The sequence below is a fragment of the Lutjanus erythropterus genome, chromosome 7, assembly GCF_056507025.1.
Source record: "Lutjanus erythropterus isolate fLutEry1 chromosome 7, fLutEry1.hap2, whole genome shotgun sequence".
In the NCBI taxonomy this organism is placed as follows: Eukaryota; Metazoa; Chordata; class Actinopteri; order Lutjaniformes; family Lutjanidae; genus Lutjanus; species Lutjanus erythropterus.
The window spans coordinates 29,523,971-29,547,005 of record NC_139323.1 but is presented as its reverse complement, the minus strand read 5'-3'; the positions used below and the strand labels follow the sequence as shown (position 1 = coordinate 29,547,005).

The 23,035-nt window shown below is 40.7% G+C and overlaps 1 protein-coding gene across 3 annotated transcripts in view; it reads right to left on the bottom strand.

Moving 5' to 3' along the window:
* Positions 1–23,035, bottom strand: part of agbl4 (AGBL carboxypeptidase 4) — a 543,878-nt gene that overhangs the window by 208,433 nt on the left and 312,410 nt on the right. For all 3 annotated transcript variants that reach the window (XM_084722272.1, XM_084722271.1, XM_084722273.1), the window contains one exon: positions 15,303–15,397. In XM_084722272.1, coding sequence (XP_084578398.1) covers positions 15,303–15,397 — 95 coding nt within the window. The remainder of the gene's footprint in view (positions 1–15,302; positions 15,398–23,035) is intronic.

The window sequence follows — 23,035 nt, the reverse complement described above, 5'->3', positions numbered from 1 at the left end:
GCGCACTAGCAGAATGCCGGTGAGTCAGGGAAATAAAATGTTATTTTCAGATTTTTTTGACAGCGGTTATGTTCTCAGCATAAATAAACATCCCCGCACACCACCCCACACCTGAGTGTCTGAGTGTGGCCTAAAGCCTTGTGTCCTATAGACATCTCTATTCCTCAAACAAATTGATAAGATGATCTTTTCTTTGTCCAAAACTCTGCCATTACTGACAATTTGTTGCTGGTTTTGCTACGAGCTGACTGGCTGTTGAAACAAGTGACCTGCCTTATTTTCCCAAACCAGTCACTGGCGACTTGACAAGCTGACTTGCAGGTGATGCCATCAGCTGGCTTGAGTCGAGAGTCAAGACGGGCCAGTTCACACCACTGCAACTTCTCCCTGCAATGTTCTAAAAAGTTTTTGTCTTGTTGTCAATCTCGGGTCTGACCTGGGCTTAGGCAGACAGATGTTAAAATGTTTCAAACAGAGGGTGAACAGAGGTGCTCGAGGTGCCCAAAATAAAAGTATGAGCTTGAAAATTACCATAATATGGCCACTTAAAGAAGATGAAAACCTATCTCCTCCATTTTCTCCTGTTTCATGCAGACGACAAGAAAAAAAAACTGACAAAAGGTGACAGATGAAAGAAGACCCCGCGGGGATTTACATGTAGGCCAGATACAAAATTCAGGTAAGCTATTAGGGTCTGCTCTCAAAAGCTGATGCTAGTAGTTAACATAATTCTACTTAACCAGAGTGTTTTTTAACAGTGCATCATTCTATGCTGTGGCATCGTTATATTGCTCATTACAGTGGCACATAGTGCAGCTATCTCCGCATGAACATCCAAGTTAATGGGCCACAATAAAGACACCACTGTCTTCATTTTATGGCTCAGTTTTCTAATGGCCTACTTGGCTTTCTTGCCTGTTCTCTCAAAGGAGTCATCTAGGTCTCTTTAAGACCTCTGATATTCTCAGCACACTCTTTCCTCCTGGCCCGTGTCTCCCTCCATCCATTCCTTCACTCTTCCTCATCCCTACCCCCCTCAACTCCCTCCATTCCTGACAGCTATACGCAGCCTGCGGTAGCCCAGGGCCTTTTCCTGTGCCTTTAGTTTCATTAGCGGGCCCCAGATGCTTAGCTGCTTACAAAATTATGAAGGGCCAAAGCCAACCGCCTCCAGATGGGACCCATCTATATTCAGATGAGCTGTTTCCTCACATTCAGAGCAATCCCACCCTGATGTCCTACAGTGTCGTCAACAAACATGCTGACAAACACAAACACAAGCGAGTACAAACAGATGCACACATTCACAGAGGAAGCCGTGCGCACATGCCGTGCACACACCCAGGGCCACCCAGGCAAAAACACACACAAACACACACACCGCCTGGTTGGGTGGCTTCACGCTCTCTCTATAGGAAAACAATAGCTTAGCCGGTGCACTGTGGTTTGTGCTGTCAGCTTAAGCTTTTATCCTGTATTGTGTGGTGGACAGTGATGCAGGCAGATTTTTTTTTTTTTTTAAATGGCCATTTTACGAATAGACTGAGAGACTGACAATTCAACTGTGGGCTCGCTCAGATGATTTGAATTATTGGGGAAACGACTGAAAACATCACCACAACAAACAACTCTGTCATCACAAAGGCTACAGCTGGATTGATGCTAAAATATCAACCCCGTCTCCTAGAAATTATATTTATACGCAACTAATTTGCAATGGCAAATACGTTTTAAGGGAAACTTAATGTTTTGTAGTAACATAATGCCGAAGTGTTGTTGTTAATTAACGTACCTGGCAAGTGACAAAAATGTTAACACTGAATGTATGAGTAAAATCTTCACTGACATGTTCCATTCCATTTCTTGCAATACACTATAACTGCTACACACTATTCAATTGCATACAGTACAAAGACAAGATATTTAATGTTCAAACTCATTAACTTCATTGCTTTTTCTAAATAGACACTCTCACCCTTTCTTTCAACAACACTGAGTAAGTGTTTGGAAACTGAGGACAGTAATTGTTGAAGTTTTGAAAGTGAAAATCTTTTTTATTCTTGCTTGATATACGACTTCAGGAGCTCTACAGTTTGGGGTCTCTGATGTCATATTTTATGTTCTCATAATGGGGAGACAGGTCTGGACTGAGGACAGGCCAGTATAGTACCCGAATGTGAACTGAAGAAACACCAGAGGCAGACTTATTGTTTAGCCTAGAGGTTACAATGTCAATGATTCCTGAGAACAATTTGAATTTTTGTGTCAGCACATCTCAGACGAGCTCGTGCCCAGAGAAGTCCACGGCGTTTGTGGATGTTGTTGATAATGGTTTTCACTTTGCATGGTAGAGTCTTAACTGGCATTTGTAGATGCAGCGACAAACCGTGTTTACTGACAGCTTTCCAAAGTGTTCTCAAGACCATGTAGGATCCTTTGTACGGTTTTGTGCATTTTTAATGCAGTGCTGCCTGAGGGGTCAAAGGTCACAGACATTCAATGTTGGTTTTCAGCCCTGCCCTATACACGAAGAGATTTCTCTAAATCTTTTAATGATATTGTGGATTTTAGATGGTGAAATCCCTCCATTGCTTGCAGTTTTGTACTGACAAAGTTTGTTCTCCAACTGTTGAACTATTTGTCCATGCAGTTTTCTGCATAGTGCTGAACTTCACCCCATGCTTGCTTATGAACGACTGAGCCTTTTGAGGATGCTCCTTTAAAGCTCCAGTAGGCAACATTGTTTTGGTATAACTGAGAAATAATTTTATAAAAAACTTTCAGCAAAATTGTAAATCTGGTGTTCTGAGAGAGAACTAGACTTCTGCACCTCCTCTATGGCTCTGTTTTCAGCATTTAGAGAATCTGTCCTGTGACGGTAGACGTAAACCAATAACAGGTCTTTTAGGACCTGGGGGACTCCTCCTCCTAGTGCACCTGCGTGTGCACGTTCCTTTGGTGAGACTCTGAGTCAATGACAGAAACTACTGCAGAAAAAGTAGCTATAAAAAGGCATTATATAAAGAGAAAAGAGCCTAATGAGCAACATCCTCAACCCAGGAGTTTGTCAGTTCCTTGGTTACTTTCACCTTCAGTTGTGTTCATTTACGTGTATCACAGAGCTTTGCCGAGGTTTCAACCTTCTGCAGCAACAATGAAGAAATCATGGAGTCGCGGACTGGCCAGAGGAGAGCGTCCTGCCTCTCAGCCCTTCTGTAGCAGTGATTCACAGAATAATTACAGATGTGCTGACCAGCCAGATGAGAGCTCAGAGTTTATTTAAAACTTTGGGATTAAAAAGTGGATTTATCTTCATGTTTGCTTGTAAACCTTCTTAAAGAAAGACTTTTTTAAAAGGCCCTTTATGTTCAGCTCTCAGTACTTTTGTATCTTCACTCTGAATCTTTATGTTTTTAAATGAAGTTTGTCTCCTCTGTCTGTGTTTTCTGTTCTCAGGTGTCTGTTTTATTACATACAGCTGATGTCTGTCAGTCTGTGCTCCCACACAATAACCTCAGTAAACTGTTGCTTATGCTCATGAAGGGCGTGTTGCTCGTCTATTGGGAGGGGCTCAGGACACAGAAAACGAAGCCAAACTCAGATGAGACTCAAAAATCAACTGTTTTCAGGCTTTCTACTGACTGTAGCTTTAATCCACAATCATGATACAACTGTTCTACCTGTTACAAATTACCTTTTGAATGTTCCAAACAGGTGGGTGGTTTTTTAGCATTCCACAACCTTCACTTTTTGTTCACTTTCAGTCCGAACTTTTTTGGAATGTGCTGCAGGCATTAAATACAGTGTGTATATTTACAAAAACAATAAAGTTTAACAGTTTAAACATGAAATATCTTGTCACTGTACTCTAAACTACTGAATACACGTCAAAAAATGAAGTGCAAATCATTGCATTCTGTTTTTATTTACGTTCTACACAACATCACAACATTTTTGGAGTTGGGGTTGTAAATTACCACAATGTAATTATGAAAACAATTTAGTAAGACAGGCAGGATTAAAAATATTAGATATTGTGATGAGGTGTTGATTGATGGATAACCTATGTGGAAAATTTTCGTATGGCAGTTGGGGCTGTATAAAAACATTGGATAAACAATAACATGATAGCCTTTTATGCAAGCATTAGTGCAATGAGCACCAATTCATAACTGTGTGTTTGATGTTATAGTAGGATGTATATTCCATGGATAGTCGACTGGGCTAGCATAGCAATCATAGTAATCTTTCTTCATTTTTTTTTCTCTTTCTTCTCGACATCTTTTCCCCTTGTAACTTTAACTCTGCTCTCGTAATTAAATCACAGTCGTGAGTTTTCAGACAATCAAATCCCCCGAACTTCACACTCCATTTCACCGCTCACATCTCTGACACCCAGATGCATTCAAGCAGCACAGAGAGGAGACCAATTTCAATACAATCATACAAGCAACACATCCATGAAAGCGCCCTGACACACACAAAACACACGGTGAAAGCACAGAGAGAGAGAGATGTGGGAGATGCTAAAATGACAGCGAGCTAAGACAAAGTACTGTTGAGAGCTAATGGAGGTTGTGTGTTTTTGACTCTTGTTTGCCTCATGCTGACGTGTATCTACACAGAGAAAGTTTATGTGTCAATGAGAGGAGACCAAGAAAGTCACTGAGAAGAGGTGAATGCAATTAGGAGACGAGGAGGATTTCTTCAAGGATCCATTTTCAGAAGGAGGAGGAGAACAGTTTTGTGGGCCTGCCAGCCACAGATACTGACCGTGCTGAAGCATCTGCAGAGCTGGAACCTGAGCCACATCACTGTTGACTTGAGCTGAGCCATCTGAATTCATTACCATGTCTGACACACACACACACACACACACACACACACACACACACACACACACACACACACACACACACACACACACACAGACTCCTGTCTTGGGCAGAATGCAGATATCAACCAGTCCTACAGAGCGTCCTAATATGTCCCGTAAACACCTGACAGCATGGCTTTGTGGAATCGCTGAGATACCCATAATCCTTTAGTTGGAGTCACGGGGTCAACTCGCCATCGTGCTGAGCACACCCAATAAGCTTCAAATAGCCTATAGCCAAGCATCAACACCCAAAACCCCATTGCAGTATTCTGTACAGCACGCAGGCCTGGCTTTTTTATATATGCAATGTAAATCCAGCATGGGGCAAGGAGCCCAGGTGTATAAAAATACTTAAGGACCAGCTACCGAAGAATTTGTCTTTGTGGCACGCTGGGCTCGCGACGACAAAACATTTTGCAGTGTTCATGAGATCAGGCTGCCTGAACAAAGAGGGGTGAAGGTGAGGTCTTCCGCCTACAATACTAAAAGCAGCCGCTGACTTACAGTACAGTAATCAGGGGACTGCTGGCTGCAGAAAAACTGCAACGCCTCACCTAGTTCATTATAAGATGACACAACCAATTTGTACCTCTGCCTGCTGCAATCTACCAAATCTCCCCTGACAAAAGCATTTAGATTAGAGCGCTTTCAGGGAGGGTTGCGCTGACATGCGTACCCAGCCTGTAAAAGGGGAAATGAAGTGCCTTTTTAATTCTCCTCCAGGCAAACATAAAACTGTCCAGGTAAGTCATTTGTGGGTTGAATGGAGAGCCAGAAGCAAGTTGCTTCTCTGTCGCAATACCCTCGCTTTTTCTCCTTTTCTGCCACCCTTTTCTCCGCAGGAAACTGTGCGCAAACACGTGCTATTGTGCACAAATGCAGCACACGCACACACACATCCTTATCCTCATCTAGAAGATTATTAATCTATTTGTTACGTTTTGTCCCATTATTTCTCCCACATAATCCTCTTTCACTTCCTTTGGCAGCATGCTAATGAGTTTCTGTGAACAAGGAAGCTGCACGTGCTGTTGATTGTTCTGATTGGCGCTTCTCTCTCTCTCTCTCTCTCTCTCTCTCTCTCTCTCATTCTCTCTTTCCTCTGACTCCCCCTCCAGTTTGTCCAACCCAGATGAATAAAGACTCCCAGATGGAACAGAAAAGTGGAAATGGGGAGAGGTGCCATTTCATCTAATAAAACAGAGCTTTGTGATCACTTTTCCTCTTTCAAGTCTTTAAAGACAACTGGAGTGAGGTGGAAAGGGAAAGTAATTGCCCCGGAAGATGAACACACCACTCCAGATTTTGGCTTGAGTTACCAAATCACTTTCACAGCTACAGTACATCAGGTATTCTCTTTTTCTTCCTCCAAATATTCGCTCAGATTCATACATCACTCCATTTCCTCTCGGCGGTCGAACTGGTGACAGATAATTAGGTGTGTGTGCTTGTGCCTGTGTGTCTCTCACTTTCTCCTGCGCTTGGTTTTTATTAAAAGATTTTGTCCATCTCCCTTATCGCACAGACAATGTTGACGGAGAGGGAACATCATATATAACATTTTTTTAATCTAAGAATCTTATATGAAACCCATAGACTGTCTGTCGGATGATTGCTACGGTTCCCACTTCAAAATGGGCTCGAGAGCGAGGAAACAGCACAGAACACAGTCTCTGTTTTAAATTAAACACACGCAACCACGCAGAGATACAGGCCTCAGGCACGGTATAGGTGTAATAAAGATTATGTTACAGTAAAACATCGTGAAATTGAGAAACATGGATGTGAAAAGGCAGTAAAGCTACTCTGGTCTCTGGAGGAAGACAGTGGATGTGTAAAGCCATGGCTGACAATCCATTTCTTTCCTTTAGCCTCGAGTCTACACTCTTAGAAATAAGGGTTCCAAAATAGTTCTTCCTGAAGGGCTGGGGTTCTACCAAGAACCATTTGTTTCTGAAAACTCCTTTTGTGAAAAAAGGTTAATCAAGGGTTCTTTGTAAGACTAAGGATTCCATTAAGAACGATTTTCATCCAAAGAACCCTTAGGAAGAAAGAACTCTTTAAGGATTGTTGAAGGCATGAGTGTTAGTGGATTCCAGATACAGAAAAACAAATCTTTTAACAAATTTATTTTGATGTTTTTCTTGTGTTTCTACCTCATCTATAGAATATAATTAGTGTTTTTGCTGAACCGTCTGAAGACAAGAGGGTTATAGGTGAAACCCTGAAAAGGGTATATTTAAATCGCCCTGAGTGGGTTCTAGAGGAACCCCTTGAAATGTAAAAGGATTCTCGGAAGAATCCCCAGAGCGGGTTCTGGGTGGAACCATTACATCATAGATGGGTTTTCTGTAGATCCTCTCATATAGGCCTTTTCCACAAACATGGAACTGGCCCCAAAGGTGGTTCCAAAAAGCAGGCTTTCCTTAGGAACAAAGTCAGCATGTCATATTCTACAGGTCGTTGTGCATTGCATACCCTTTGTTGTTTACAATGGTTCCGCTCAAAACTGGGTAGAAAATGGCTTTTGGTGGGTTCTAGATAAAACCCTTGTAATATGAAAGGGTTCTTGATAGAACCCGCTGGGTGGGTCCTTGCTGGCAGTCTTAGAAGGTGGAAAGGCTCTGGGTGTAACCATTTCATAGATATGTTCTCTGTAGAAGGGGTGTCAGTGGAACATTTCACAGATTGTTCTAGGAGTAACCGTTTATGTTGGGTTGTAAGAAGAACCCCCTGAAAGGACTCCAGGTAGAACCTTTATAAAGGGAACCAAAAAGGTGTTTCCTATGGGGACAAGTTGAAGAACCCTATACAGTTCCAGTTAGCACCTTTATTTCTAAGAGTGTAACGAGTATGACCAAAGGGAGATGAGCAAAGAGGGAAATAGGTGAGACACTAAATATCAACATGAATTGGTTGCAATATAAGTCAACAACTACACAGGGAATTTATTTATTTCAATACACTGTGTTTTAATACTAAACAAGCATCTCAGACGTTGTATCATACCACTGAGACTCTTGTTCGAGCAAATAATCTTTGTTATTACATTCTAAAGACACTATATAGTTGTGATTTGTCTTGTCTTATGTAGGAAACCAGGACTTTTCTGTTTATATTTCCTCTGTGTATACTTACATGTGTGTGACCGTGTACATGTGTGTCTGTGTGTGTGATTCAGGTCAGTGGATATGGTGGTAGTTGTTAACGCTGGGATGGGGGCAGCAAACTGGGGGTCGCTTGATGTTTTTATGAAGCGAGTCTGTTTGGAAATGATTCGTTAGTCCGGGTTTTATTGCTCAAATTACCCGCGCCGGTCCTTGTCCTGTTTGCCCTTAATTAACAAGCGTTCAATTCCCCTAATAATTAGCATAAGCTATTAGCTATTTTACATCACTCTTCATTTGTCGACAATTAAAAGGTCTATTATTAAAAGGCATGGCACATGGTTAATTGGACAAAGTGGCTCAGCGGCGAGGGAAGAGGGGAGAGCGGACTCGCTGAACGAAGGAAGGAGTCAGAGTGGAAGTCTGCAGTAGTTCTCGCACAACCTTTACAGTCTGTCTGTCTTCAATTTGCTGCCTGACACTCTGTCCTCAAGAGAGAGACCATCTCCCTCACTACCGTCACACACTCACTGCATTCGGACCCAAGACAGCACGGCTCAGGAGTTTTTTTTTTTTTTTAAAGGCTGACAAGTACAATTTTCTTCATACTGCGAGACCTATGTGCAATATGTGTCTGCTGTTTTGGTCATTTTCTGTTATTTTTCTGATTTGTGTCAAATTCTTTTTAATAAAAAGAACTTTATAATATAAATACACTAAATATACAAAGATTCGTATTGATGAAATGAGAGCGGTTTTCAAACTTAGTTTTGCCCTCGAGCAAAATATTTCCCTAAGCTAAGGGGTTCAGTTTGAAGCGCTGCATAAAGCCTCTTAGGTTGTCTCCTTGCTTAAGGCTTTCACAGCAGTTTCTGTCATAACACAGCACATATGCACTTCGAGTACCATGGTTACACTTCACTCACATCAGTCTTTAATGTTACAAAACAGCATAATTGTCAGGTGTTTGCTAGCTTAGCTAGCACATTTAGATAGCCTGTGTTAGCTAGCTTCTCCAAACTAAGAGAAAACAAAAAGAAAAAGAAAGCCAAACTGGAGGGATGGGACTGAAAATGGTAATGTTCTCCTCAAAGAATAAGCACATGCACATAATCCAAAGTACATTCAACCCATCCTCCTTCTCTTCAATCACCAGAAATTAAAAAAATGTCTTATGTTCTACAAATCGCTCTAAGTCCCTTAAAAATGTTATGCCTATAATAGGACATAACAGCATTGAAATGTCGGAACCATTTTTACATGCTTTCTGACTTTCAGCAACACATTCATTAAGGTATAACACTGACTACATGGAAAAAGAAGAAATACCAGGATGACAATTCACATAATTCATGTAAGAGAAAAAAATACAGAGAAAGACGTAAAGTCAGGAGAATCAGAACAAAGCAAGATATAAAAACTGGGAAAATAAGTAAAAAGGTTGAGGACAAACAGACAGTAAGTTGAGTTTTCAGGAGAAAACACTGTAAAAACAGACAAAGGTGAGTAAGGAGAGACACACAGGGCGGTGGAGGTATCCTTTCTCTTTCCCTCACCCTGCCTCACCTCTCCTCACCCCTCGCCCTCTGCCAGGGCTTAACAAGTGGCAGGGGAAGCAGGCAGGCTGGAGCTGTGCTGATTGACAGAACAATTACTGCTAACACGCACCCCGATGGAGAGGCAGACATCTCCAAATAGAATTTCACTATGCTGTTGCATCACACGCTTACAGGAAGGATTTTGGTAGAAAAGCAAAATTGCCCCGACTGACTGATTGACTGACTGACTGTCTGTCTGCCTGCCTGCCCGGACTGACTGACTTGCACCTGAGCAGAACTGCTTGAAAGGCACTCCTCTGTTTTTTGTTGCCTCCCATAAAAAAGGGGGAGGAAAAAGCATTTACCCTTGATCAAGGTTGGCTGGTTCTAACTTTAGAGGCAATGTTTGGCAACCCATTTCCTCCAACTCTGACTGTTCATCTGTTAGCTCAGTTAGAGGTGTAGCTATTTTTATCCACACACCTACTGACTGACGAAGAAGTGGAAAGTTAATTAAAAGAGACACCACATATCAGAACATTTCCATTATATTATACATCACAGATCTAATGAGATAGATATTATGTAAAGACAAGTATCTTACATTGTCAGGTTAGAGTAACAATAATGTTAGAATTACATGTAAACTGTGTTTGAATCGTCTTTTATGTGTCGCTGTGAAGTCACTTAATTACATAATGGTCTTATTGCTGCACAGACAGGATAGTTTGTTTTAATGTATTTTAAATCAGACGTGTAGGAGAGCTGAAACAGTGAGTCAGTTAGTTTATGAACACAAACATCAATCAGTTAATATTTTAAAAAGAAATTAAAAATTCTCCAGTTCCAGGTTTCTAAATATGGAAATCTGCTGTTTTTTCTATTTAATGTAATTGCAAACTGACTATATTTTGCTTTTGGCTTCTTTTTTTTTTTTTTTTGGACAAAAGACATTTGAGGATATCACCTTGGGCTCAGTGAACTTCACTATCTTTGAACATTTTTTATTGACTGCACAAATGACTAATTCAGAAAATTATCTTGGGATTAATTGATAATGAAAGTAATTGTTAGATGCTGACCTAACGTGCAGCGTTGGAAACTATCTTCTGCCGTCAAACTGTGCCCTCTCTGCTCCACACGGGACTCCGTATGAAGCATCTGTTGGTTGATGCAATCAGTCTCATGCAGCCATCCTGGCCATTACCCCACCCCACGGCATTCCGGCCTCCAACAGCTGCATTACACCACGCTCTCTGACTTTCTAATTAGCTTATCTCGGAAAATAAGGATGCTGGGCAATTCTTTGCTCTAGCAGTCTAACATCGAGCAGGCCGCAGGGAGTGTGGTTGGCACCTAGTGCCACCAAGGGGGTTGTTGTCTTCGACAGACGAGTACAAGAAAATATGGTTTCCTCTCTTTCCACTGTCTCATAAACACTCTCACTCCTTTTCTCACTTCATTGGCATTTTTTCACTTTGAACTTAAAGTCAATTAGCAATAACTAGAGCCAATTTAATTTAGAGGATGTAATATTTTTGGAACTCACTGTGAGTAATGAATATGATGCTAATGTTTGCAAGAAGAAACAGGTTTGCTTTTATTCAGCAGGGACTGTATTATAGAAGCATCCTAACTCACAGATCCTAGCTTAACTATTTAGTAACCATGGTAATTGGGGTTAGGACCTGATATAGGAATAGAGGCATTACACATGAACAGTTCCTAGGTCAATGTTCCTACCCTGACTAAAGACGTGTGTATGTACATGTGTATTACACAAACACTGTAACTTCCCTAAATCTAAACCTCCTGTAACTAACTCTCCTCAGATAACCGTGTATAAGAGTGCGAGAGTGAGAGTGTAAATCTTCTGTCCTCAGACATGTTGCATGTAGATAACTCACTTTTGTCGTTATTTTTAAAGAGCCATTTTCATAAATGAAGAACATTAAAATGGTGGAATGACTCCATTTAGAATAAGGGGAAAATAGGCTGTCTGCATTTTTATTTCTATTGCCATCTGTCCTATATAACATATAGGGAAGCTTGTCCAGAAACATATTGGGCTCAGACTGAAGCAGGGTCAGGCTCATGCTGAAATATGCTAACAAAGAGTTTTCTTTCTTTTTTTAAATTGATCAATTCAAAAGTTTTGGATGACCGTCCCCAGGACTTAAACTGAAAACAGTGTACCCTCTCTTGGACTAAAATTAAATAAGCATGACCCTCCACTGTTTTCCTCCATTGGATCTCTCTCTTAAATTTTGAAAGGTCCCTAACCAATCTGTCTTTAAATCAATTATCCATTGTTGTTTTTGCTCAATTTTTTGTAGGTTTTAGTTTGTTTCAATGATTAAAAAAAACAACATTACAAAGTTGTTTAGCTCAGTGAGATGAAAAAAAAGTAGTGTTGATTGCTTGGTAACAGACATAAAAATTGATTAGAGATGTTGAATTGAGTATGTAGAATTTCCTAACCTGAGATAAACTAGTATAGGATGAAATAAGTGAGAAAGGATTGTTTTAGTTAGTTAGGATTATCCTCTCTAATACCAAACTAGGGAAAATCTTATTTTAGCCGCAGCTTCTCAATAACATAGATGTAGCTCCATGAGGATGTTAACTGTGAAGTCCATAACAAATAAATAGTTATTTTGCTACTTTTAATGATGTTCATAACACAAACCAACAACCAAATCAATGAAGCTCCACATACTGTAATCTGTATTACAAAGCATGTACATATTTGACGCATGAAATATCTCATGTGTGACAAACTTGTTAGGATTCTGTGTGCTTACAGAATAAAATCCCTTGTTAATCTGTCACATACTTCAAAAGCAATGCAGTCCTTTTTAATTAGTTTATCCATCATTCATTACTTATCAAACAGGTAACCTGTAGCTGTGTTTAAATGCCAGATGAAAGTAAATCCGGGCCTCTGTCAGCTCTGATGTCTCCAGGCTAGAGGAATCATGGAGAGAGGGATGGTAGGAAAAAAGGGACGGATGAAGGGATAGAGGACAGATCCTTCCACCTGTAGCGGTGAACGTCCTGCAGGACTGTAATCTGCCAGTTGTCTCTCACTGAGATGCCCAGCTTAGGCGAGGCCAGCCAAGCCCTGCAGCCCCCAGCACCAACTGATGCTGGGGCCCCGGGACATAAGGCACCTGCACGGGGAGATAAAGGCTTCAACTCCTGGGCTAATACTGACGATTCTTTTGATAAATACAGGCGTGGGGTGGTGGGTGGTGGGGGAGCAATCTTCCCCCGCTCACTCTCTCTCGTTTTCTCCTCCCTGTCTACCTGTCTCAGTAATCTCTCTTTCTTGTACTTTGTGTTTTTCCTCCTACACCCTCTTTCTGTCTGTTTCTCTCCCTCTCTCTGGTTTTCTATCTCTCCCCCTCTCTGTACCTTCTTTATCCTGTCCTGGGTGAGTTTGGATCAGACAGGCGAAGCTCTCCACGCTCTGCCTTTTTATTTATTCCATATCTGTAACTGTCAAAAAGAAGATTGCTACTTTAGGAGCTGTCTGTGCTTTGTTGTGCTCATGGAAAGTCAAATAGAGGAGGTTGTGTTAAAAGCATCTTGACCACTTTGTGGGGACACAAACAATGTCAGCTGCGGTCTTGGAAGCTCCAGACAGATGAAAATGGCCCTACGAGTGCATGAGACATGGTGCCTCTTAGATGGCACAGCGCTGAGAGGAGCGGTTAAAACAGTATTAGCCTGGGGAGGTAATTGGAGCCGGGCCTCGGCAACATTACCTCCTGCTGTGTCTGTCACTTAAATACCTATTTATGAGAGCTTATTGAAACATAAACATGGCCAGGGTTGCATGATTAGCGTATTAAGAAAAGCTTTGGGACCTAAATGACCCAACAAGCTCAGATTAACACCTCAGACACTCAAGATTATGTCAAATGAGGTGTCAAGACTACTCAGGAAGTGGCATTTTTTATAACCTGGGACAATAATTACCTGACACAAAATGTCAGGAAAATGACCACTTATAGGATTGAAGACAGGGGGGTTATAACTTTGCTTTACGCCATTGTCTACTCAGTAACTTAACTGATAGTGTTACTACACTCACCTGAGAAATAACACCAATTTTAAAGCAAGCAATCGCCAGCTTCACTGTAAATAAATAGTTGGCAGGATGAGACAATAATAGTGGCTGGAACCCTGAACAAGTCATATCTTCACAGGCACAAAAGAGGAAGAGTTTAACCTAGAACCCAACATAAAGGGTACCTAGAACCATCTGTGAAAATTTTCACCCTGAATCCCCTATGCGAGTTTCTACAGTGAGCCCTTCTATGGTATAATGGTTCCACTTAGAACCCTCTCTGGCAATCTATCCAGAACCTTTCCACCTTCCTCTGCCGCTAACAAGAACTCAGCCAGGGGCTTTTATATTCCAAGATTTTTTTTTTATCTAGAACCCACCCAGGGGGTTTTACCAATAACCATTTCACAATATGATACAAAGAATTCTTGATGAACTGGTTCGTTGAATGAAAATTTGGATGAAATTAATGTAACACCTAGTCGTATAAAGAACTCTTTATGAACCCTTCATTCAAAAAAAGGCTCCTGAGAAGCAAATGTCTCTGGGTAGAACTTCAGCCCTATATGGGAGAACCCTTTTGGAACTCTTACTTCTAAGAGTGTAAGTGGAAAGTTGCAACTCCACCACGGAGCCAAAACAGAGAGAGTGAGGCAGCCGAGCTGAGCTGCATCATGTTACACTGCGCTGTATCGTCGACAGCAGTTCATCTTTCCTGTCTACGGTGTCGTGCCCATTGTCTCTTCCCATTAGCCTGCGACCGCGATGCTACGGTACGGTCGGTGCGGGTGCTAGGCTAGCAGACGCAGACAGCTCAGGGTGGCAGATGCCTGGCTTTTCGGCGGATGCCCTCCATCAACTGATGACAGATGTCAGGGCTCCTCTTGGACGGCAACACTTCATCACACTACCCTGTTCTCCCTCCTCGCCCCACTGGATACACCAGCCTGCTTGGCAGACGCAGCGCCCTACCCCACTGCACCAGCCCCATTCCCTCCTGCCACACCTATTCGTTCACACACACACACACACACACTCACACACACACACATATCTCTGCATCCATCAGTCAAGCGTTATTACATCAGACAGCCGTCATACTGGCAACCAATGGATCACATGCTAATGCGCCCAGACGCATCCACTCTGGAAATCTAAAGTATCAGTCTTTAGGGGGTGTGTGTGTATGAGAGAGAAAGTGTGTGTGTAAGGGAATGGGAGTGTGTACTGTTAGGCAGAGAAGAAAAGTTTTTCAAAGTTGCAGAAAGACTTCAAATACTCTGCTAGTATTCTAGGGACCATAATGTGGACTAGGATTTTATAAATTAAATCACATTCCCATACAGCATGCAATGTAAAGTACAAAACATTCACCTTTAAAGGTCCAGTGTGTAACATTTACAAGGGTTTATCTGCAGAATATGACAGAAATGGAATATAATATTATCTTTTTTTTTTTACCTTATAATGAGCCTTTTATATCTACAGAGAGTGCAGGTCTCCTCCATGGAGTTCACTATGTTGCACCTCCACCTTCTAAAGTAACCAAGAATGGAGGGAATTTCTCCCACATGCTTAAAAAGGGAGAGTGAGATGAGGTATTTGCAAGCTGCAAATCACTGTGACATGTTGCTCAATATTACACACTGGTCCTTTAAAATGATGCCAGTAAAATTGGCGCCTTGTTGTTATTGCACACTTACCATTTTGACCTGCTGGTAGACTTGACTACAGGGGACATGCCATCTCTGTACAGACTCTTGGTCTTGGAGAAGTTGACCACATTGAAAATGACTCTCTGAAAGACAAACAAACATTGGGGTCATGATAAAGACACAAAAAATTAAAATCCAGTAAAATTTTTGACCACTGATAGCACTAGGGAGCACTGTTTTCTTCCTTTTGTTTTCATGGCGCACAAGCACATGAGCAACTGCATACACATTCCTGCATCAAACTTTGCTTTGCAATTGTCTTATGAAGAAAAGGGCATTAACTACATCTGTCTTATATTAAGGACACACAGAATGCCTTAAGGTGAGTCAACAAATGTAAACACATCTTTGATATATGGTCATAGTAGTTAGAAGCACTAAAGTGGTTTAACACAGCCACAGTACAGCCTCCAAAAAATAAAACCCAGTGGAGTTTTTGACCACTACTTTATGGAGCAATGCTTTTATGAATGGGTTGGTTTCACACTATCACTCTGGGCAACAGTTGGCTGTGATAATGTGCAAAGAAATGCAGCAATTCACCAACAAAGCCAGAGGAGAAAAAAACTGTGAGCTAGCAAACATGAATGTCAAATCAAAGTTTTAAAATGTTCAAAAAATTCTGATGAGTAAGTGTTCTGTGAGGAAGAAAAGGCATTAAATATGTTTGTCAGGTCTAAAGGATTCACAGAATGCCTTCGGATAAGTCACACTCAATGTAAACGTAACTGATTGTTAACAAGAAAAACCACAGGGCACATTCAATATTTGGTCACAGTAGTAAAATCTCAGCTAATGTGAACTTTTGAAATAATAAAGGACATATTTTTACAAAGTGGCCTAACAAAGAAAGCACTAAAGTGTATATATCATTTTAAAGCCACAAATTGACTTATTTCCCTCTCATGTGACTTAATAGTGGCTGTAAAATATAAACCCCCAAACTGCAGAAGAAGCTCAAGGAGAGGTAAAAGTTGCCACTACCGCCAAGGATAAGACCGACAACACACAAAATCACGACACATTAACATTACAGCGAGGAGATAAGGCAGCTTTAATGTACCGCAGATGATCCCATGTTGCAGTAACAAAGTTCCTGATAAAAGGCAGCAGCTCCGAGGAGTGCCAGCCTCTAATCTGGGAGGACATTACGGCTCTCCCCAGAGGGATGCTGCCTGGCCCAAAACATTAAGCTTTGCCTGAAGCGCAGAGGACAGCCGTGGTGTCTGGCTTTCCACCTCCTCTAGACCAAGGACTTTTTATTCTTATAGCTAAAATATTGTGGAACTGCCCCTCCTTCCCTCCCACCTCCGGTATGCATGATTAGGATCAGGAATATGTGGAGAGAGAAATGAATAAATATATTTTTTAAAAAAAGTCAAATGAATGGCGATGGTAATACTGCGGTGAGGTAAATGAATCCTATTGATGGGGCATATCAAATTACCAACTTAGTCCAGGTGGTGGAAGTTAACTGGGTGCTACTGAAATCCTATTACAGACTCCCCACCCTCCTTTTCTTTCTCCCTTCCCTCCCCCTCATCCATTTCTCCCTTTTTCTCCTGCCTAGCATCAGAGGAATGGGGATTGCGGATTGTGGCAAGCTGATTCAGACTTAGGTAAAATGACATCTAACTGATGTTGAGACTGGCAGCAGGCTCCTGTAGCAGGGAGATAAGACCATTGCTGCTGGCATTTCAATTACACTTTACTGCCCCGCACATCTGTTGCGAGAGCTACTTTTCAGCCTTTTCCCCTCAGGCAAATACAGCCTTACTCTGACTCCACTGGCTTTCTTTGACTGCACAGCCTCCTTCCTCATTCTTTATCCACAACAAATTCAGATTGTCTTCCTCCTTAGCTTCACTCTGCCCACTGTTTGTAATCTATTTGTTCGGCCTGTTTAACTCAGAGGGAGCTGAGACTGGACAGATGACAGAGACACAGGCACGGTGAGGAAAAAGAAGGCTGAATCGCAGGCAGAATGATGCACAATACAAGGGAGGGAGACAGTCAAGCAGAGAAAAAGGTACTGTAGGCAGATAGAGACATACAGCAGGGGCTGACACAAAGAGACAGAAGATAATTACACAACACTGACAAAACTGGGCGGGAGATGGAAAGTTACTGAGGGAAATAAACTGGGCTCTAAGTGGACAGATGTAGAGGACACAGACAGGTGGGCTGGTAGGTAGGGAGGAAGGCACATGTAGAAGTCTCCGTCTCCCCCTGTGGCTCTCTGATTTCATTGAAGCTAAACAGATTAAAAAACATCAGATCACAAAGTCAGTCTTTAACCTACAAGACAAGAGGAACTCTGACAAACTTAAAAACAAGGCAGGAAAACCCCGGACAATTCACTAACAAGCACAGAGCATGGGAAGATGTGTATAAAACTTTCAAGATACAAGACTGATGTAGAATTCCTTTAGAAGAATATCTGCTGCCTGGTGTAGTAAGAGTTTGTAGTGTTTCCTGCATGAGTTTTTCATCCCGGAAACTCACAACTATTGCTTTCTAGAGAATTGTTCATATATCTATGTTAACATTGTCTGTTTCTAAGCACAACGCAGTTTCCTTCAACCACACACCCAAATATATATATTTCTAAATGCGTTGCAGACCTTGAGCCAATCAACAATGTAAACAGCATCTTCTGACCACCAAGTCAGTGCAGCTGGACTCACCACTGCGGTTTGTGTGACCACCGTGGGAGGACAGAGGTAGAGCAGGGACAGGCACAAGTCATGTTAACCCAGCTTGGACTGGCTGCTCCTCGTAAAAGGTCCAGCCCACATTCAACCTGATTAGTTCAAAAAAATGCACCACAGAATTATTTCCTGGGTGTATACGTGTATAAGTACAGTACATGTGTAAATAAATAACTGTATATATTGTTATTTCATTTTATATTTGATCCTATTCCTCTAAATGTAATTTTCTGTATATTTTTTGCATGTGAGCGTAGCATGAAGGGACTACAATTTAGAGCTACAACAATTAATCAATTAATCTATTAAAAAGTTGATTACCAACTATTTTGACAATCAATTACTCTGTTTACTTTTTAAGAAGAAAAGTCAAAATTCTATGATTGCAGCTTCATAATTGTGAATATTTCTGGTTTCTGTACTCCTTGATGATAGTATTTTGAATATCATTGGGTTGTGAGCAAAACAAAACATTTGAGGACGTCATCCTGGGCTTTGGGAAACTGACATTTTTCATCATGACATTTTTTAGACAAACAACTATTAATCGTTTAATTGAGAAAATAATTGGCCGATTAATCGATTATTTAAAAAAAATCACCAAATCCCTTTCATGTATGATGAGTTTTGCCTCTTTGATTTGCTTTTTTTCCCATCTAGTCCAAACATAGTTTGTTCTGACTTGTAATTGGCCAAATTTGACCAAAACACCATCTACAGCTGTTTGGTCCTGTGCTTTCAGTAGATTAAATACTTGTAGCCATCATAGAGCAACAGGATTTATAGGCGCTTTCAATTCATTCTCATCCCAGGTCATAAAATACAAACGTATGTGTCACGTCCTTCAGTGTCTCATAATGATGCACAAGGTACCCTTTAGTCACTGACAGAAAGCTTTTTTAACACGTTTGAAATGACCAGAGTTCCAAAAAAAAAACTTGGTTAGGTTTAGGAATAGATTGTGGATTTGGTTGAAATAAGTATTAGTGATGCACAGACCACAGCTAGAACTTTGGGGCAGTGGTTAATTCATGGATTGAGCAGTCTGGGTCACTCCCCAGTGAGAGAGATGTTGTGTGCGCATTTATGCATGAGGTCCAGCAGCAGAGTTTCCTCAGTCTGGTGAAGTTTAGAACTATAATTTTTAGCTTTGCTGCACTGACATTAATGCATTCATGGAAATTAAACTGAAAGCTTCTCTAATCATTAAACTAAACCATTAAAGAAAACACTAATACATCAATACAACACACAATAAAGAAATCACCTAGAAAACTCACACTGTTTGACATCATTTAAAAGGAAATATAGCTGGGAGAGGTGCAGGCAGAATATATATTTAATAATTTCCTTTTGGAGAGTTTTACCCGTCCTGCCAAGTTTATAACTTCCATTTTTAAATTTTGCTGCTTAAATGTCCAGTGATATTTGAGGCAGCGACACCTCCACTGACTGTCATCTGGACCTGTCATTGGGCAAAAGGCAAGCTGGCCGCCAACAGCTTTGCTGTAAGGGTGCCTGCAAGCTAGTCCTTTAACATCAACCCTGTAACATGGGAAGACGCCATCAGGGCCGTCTCCAATGGTAGCAAGCACACCAAACTTCTTTGATTCAACACCAAGAAGCAAAAACAATGAAGAGGAAGAAACAACAAGAAGACGCCACACCAGCAACATCATCCAGGCCGGCCTACACATGCCTGTCACAGACTGGACTTCACTACCACAACATGCCAACGATGACACAGAATAAAGAAATCACATGGAAAGGTTGCACTGTTCAACATGATTTACAAGGTAATATAGCCTGCAGGGACGGGCAGAGGTGTGGGTCTGTACATTGGAGTAACTAATAGATTTGGGTGCGGCGGCAGGTGGTTAATTTAAGTGTACATGTGGCCCATCCAAGCATCACTTACAAATATATTATATTACATACGCCATGTCATGTGATGTGATGTAAGTGAAGTAAGTCACATGACGCAACTCACATGATGCACGTAATGTTATGTAACTTAAAACTTTACTTAACGTTGACACAAACCCCGGCCTCCTGGGTTTGTTTGACCTATCCATCCACCCCACCTCCTCACTACGCAGACTTTCTCTCTCTCTCTTTATACTGCAATATTTGTTTATACGTGAAATGAAGTAAAAGAACAACGATGTTGCTGTTCTGCATAAGTGCTGCATTACTATATTGTGAATTAATGAAAAAACATTTCTGTTTGTGAGCATGCTCGACCAATAAACGTGATTCTGATTCTCTCTGTATTTCTCTCTCTCTCTCACTCTCTCTCTCTCTCTCTCACACACACACACACACACACACACACACACACACACACACACACACACACACACACACACACACACACACAGATATGTACACATTTCATAGAATTAGAATCAAACAAACTGCTGTGGGGCCAATTCTCCAGATCGTTAAAACTTACACACAACCAGGACCAATTTAGAACATGTGTATTTGTGTGTGTGTGTGTGAGTGTGTGAGTGTGTGTGTGTACATGTGTCTGCACATGTGTGCTGCCCTGGAAGATTTAATTAGGCTGGGAGCAGTTAGAAGAGATTAACATCCATGCTGTCTGAGCTGTCATGTCGACGGAGCGTGTCAAAGCCCTGCGCCGTCCCCATCACTGCTGAATTACAGACTGGAACAGGTGTCTCTGCGGTGTCAAAACACACACATGCACACACACACCACCACACACACACACTATGCTGATGACAATAGACGTCCTTAAATATTGCATCCAAGACTAAACACAACTATTATGTGTGTGAAAATGATAACTCCAAAAGAGATGCTGTCATAAGCAGAAACTTGTATGAGGGCAGTTTGTGAATATCCCAACAGTTGAAGCTCCTTTAGCTGACAGAATGTCACAACATGCAAAACTCAAATGAACCTTAATGATGCAATAAGTAAGATTTTTACTCTCTCACAGCAGCAAATAACTATAATTTATCTGCAGGGACTTAATGAGGTAGTTGATCAAAACCAATGACTCAAGAAATGCTTCCTTGCAAACCCAAAAAAATCCAAATCTATGAATAACATTTTGCTTAAAAGTAGCTATTTTACTTTTTTTTTTAACATGTTATACAAAGCAGTGGGTCAAATAGATGTGTACTGAGAGTGTGAGCTGTACAATCGGGTTAGAGGTAGCACAGATGCCTTGTTCAACATGTTTTAGGTGATAGTCTGAATGACAAATTTCAAACCCTAACCTCTTTGTTACCCTTTAAACAGACCAGCCAGCCAGCCAGTCAGCCACGGGGCTTGGCACTAAAATAACCTTGCTGGTGCCGCTTCAGGATAGGATTGCATTTAGGACCAAACACTGTCTTTTGATCTCCATCGATCCAGCATGTGGCCAGATAGCGTTGCTTCCTGGAAGAAGCCTGGATAAATTATTAAAGAAACCATTCTAAATGTGTAGTCCAAGACCTCTACCGAGAGAATGAGCACTTTGTCCTTTTGATGGTGACGGCTGAACGGACTTTGTTATGAATGATCTGAAAAATAATAATGTCTCCAAAATGTGAAAGCTGTTCCTGAGAAGATTGAGTTCCAAAACCAGAGTAATTAAAACACTTGAGGGTTTGTTATCTAACATTACTGAAGCACTTCAATGTCAAATCAGATTTTTTTATTAAATGGGTAGAACTTTATAATAAACATAATTAATTATGGTAAATTGATAGTTAATTAAACTTTAGTTCGAAGCTATTTTGCTGTAACAAAAAATTAAATGATACTTAATAATGTTTAATAATTATTAATAATGCTATAATTTACATTGCTTGAGATGTATTTGTTGTGTCTCCTATTAACTATGATACAAAATACTGCATAATTTTTTTTTATATTAAACAAACTATTACTTTGTAAACATTAAGTATTATAATTTAAATATGTGTTAAAAGTAAAATAGTTTCAAGTACGTTTAATTAACTATCAATTTACCATTTATTATTTATATTTATTTAAAGTAGAGCCCGACTGATACTGGATTCTGGGGCCAATGCTGATATGGATATTATAGAGTAAAGAAACCCAATACTGATATATCAGCTAATATTTTCTATGCATAATTTAATATACAGAATATAGAATATACACATGAACATACATTTATTGCAGTGATGCCTCAAAAGTATCAAGGATCAAGGATCAAATACACATAAAATGCTATCTGTAAAAACAAACTGCATTATGTTCTTAAAACGCAGATACCGATACAGATCAATACAGCTGTGATAGCCTGATATTGGATCAGTAATATTGGTCGACTGACATACTGTATAGTGTCACTGATCAGTGTTTGTAAATGCAGATTTTAGAATAAGTATTGTGTGTTTATTCCATGGAAACTTAAGGCCCGTTTCACTGTTGTTTACTTACCTAATTATGTAAACAAACCCTTAATATGATAAAAATGATATGACTTATGATATGAAATGATATGACTTGAATTGTTTAAGTCCTGCTGAAATTATGTTATGTCAACATTTGCTGTAAAAGTATTGGTACTGTATATAAACCACCAACTTGTACAATTACATTATTACACTATATAACACAGCCTACAACAATATTAAACTGAGGGTGCAGATCATAATGTAAAAAGAGTGGTTGCTGTAGGTGGCCTACAGCTTAGGGAGATTGTCCTATCATAGTTTTGGCAGGAATCCATTGTGCTGATGAGTCTGTGTGCAAGAAACTGAAAAATGAATCTGCTCCAGGGACTGATCCCGGGCTCAGACCGGAGCAAAAATGAGACTTTTTACTTTAAATCAGTTCATCATGGAAACATTATTAGTCCCACAACACTGCAGCTGAAATGATGCCCAGTGATGTACATAAAATGACAACACTGTAGCTGAGACAAATCAGCCCATCAGGAATCAGGTGAGGTTACCTGTGCTCATCGCCACACTGCGGTTCGCTGAATCACCTTGGCTACACTGTGATTCCCTCACAGCA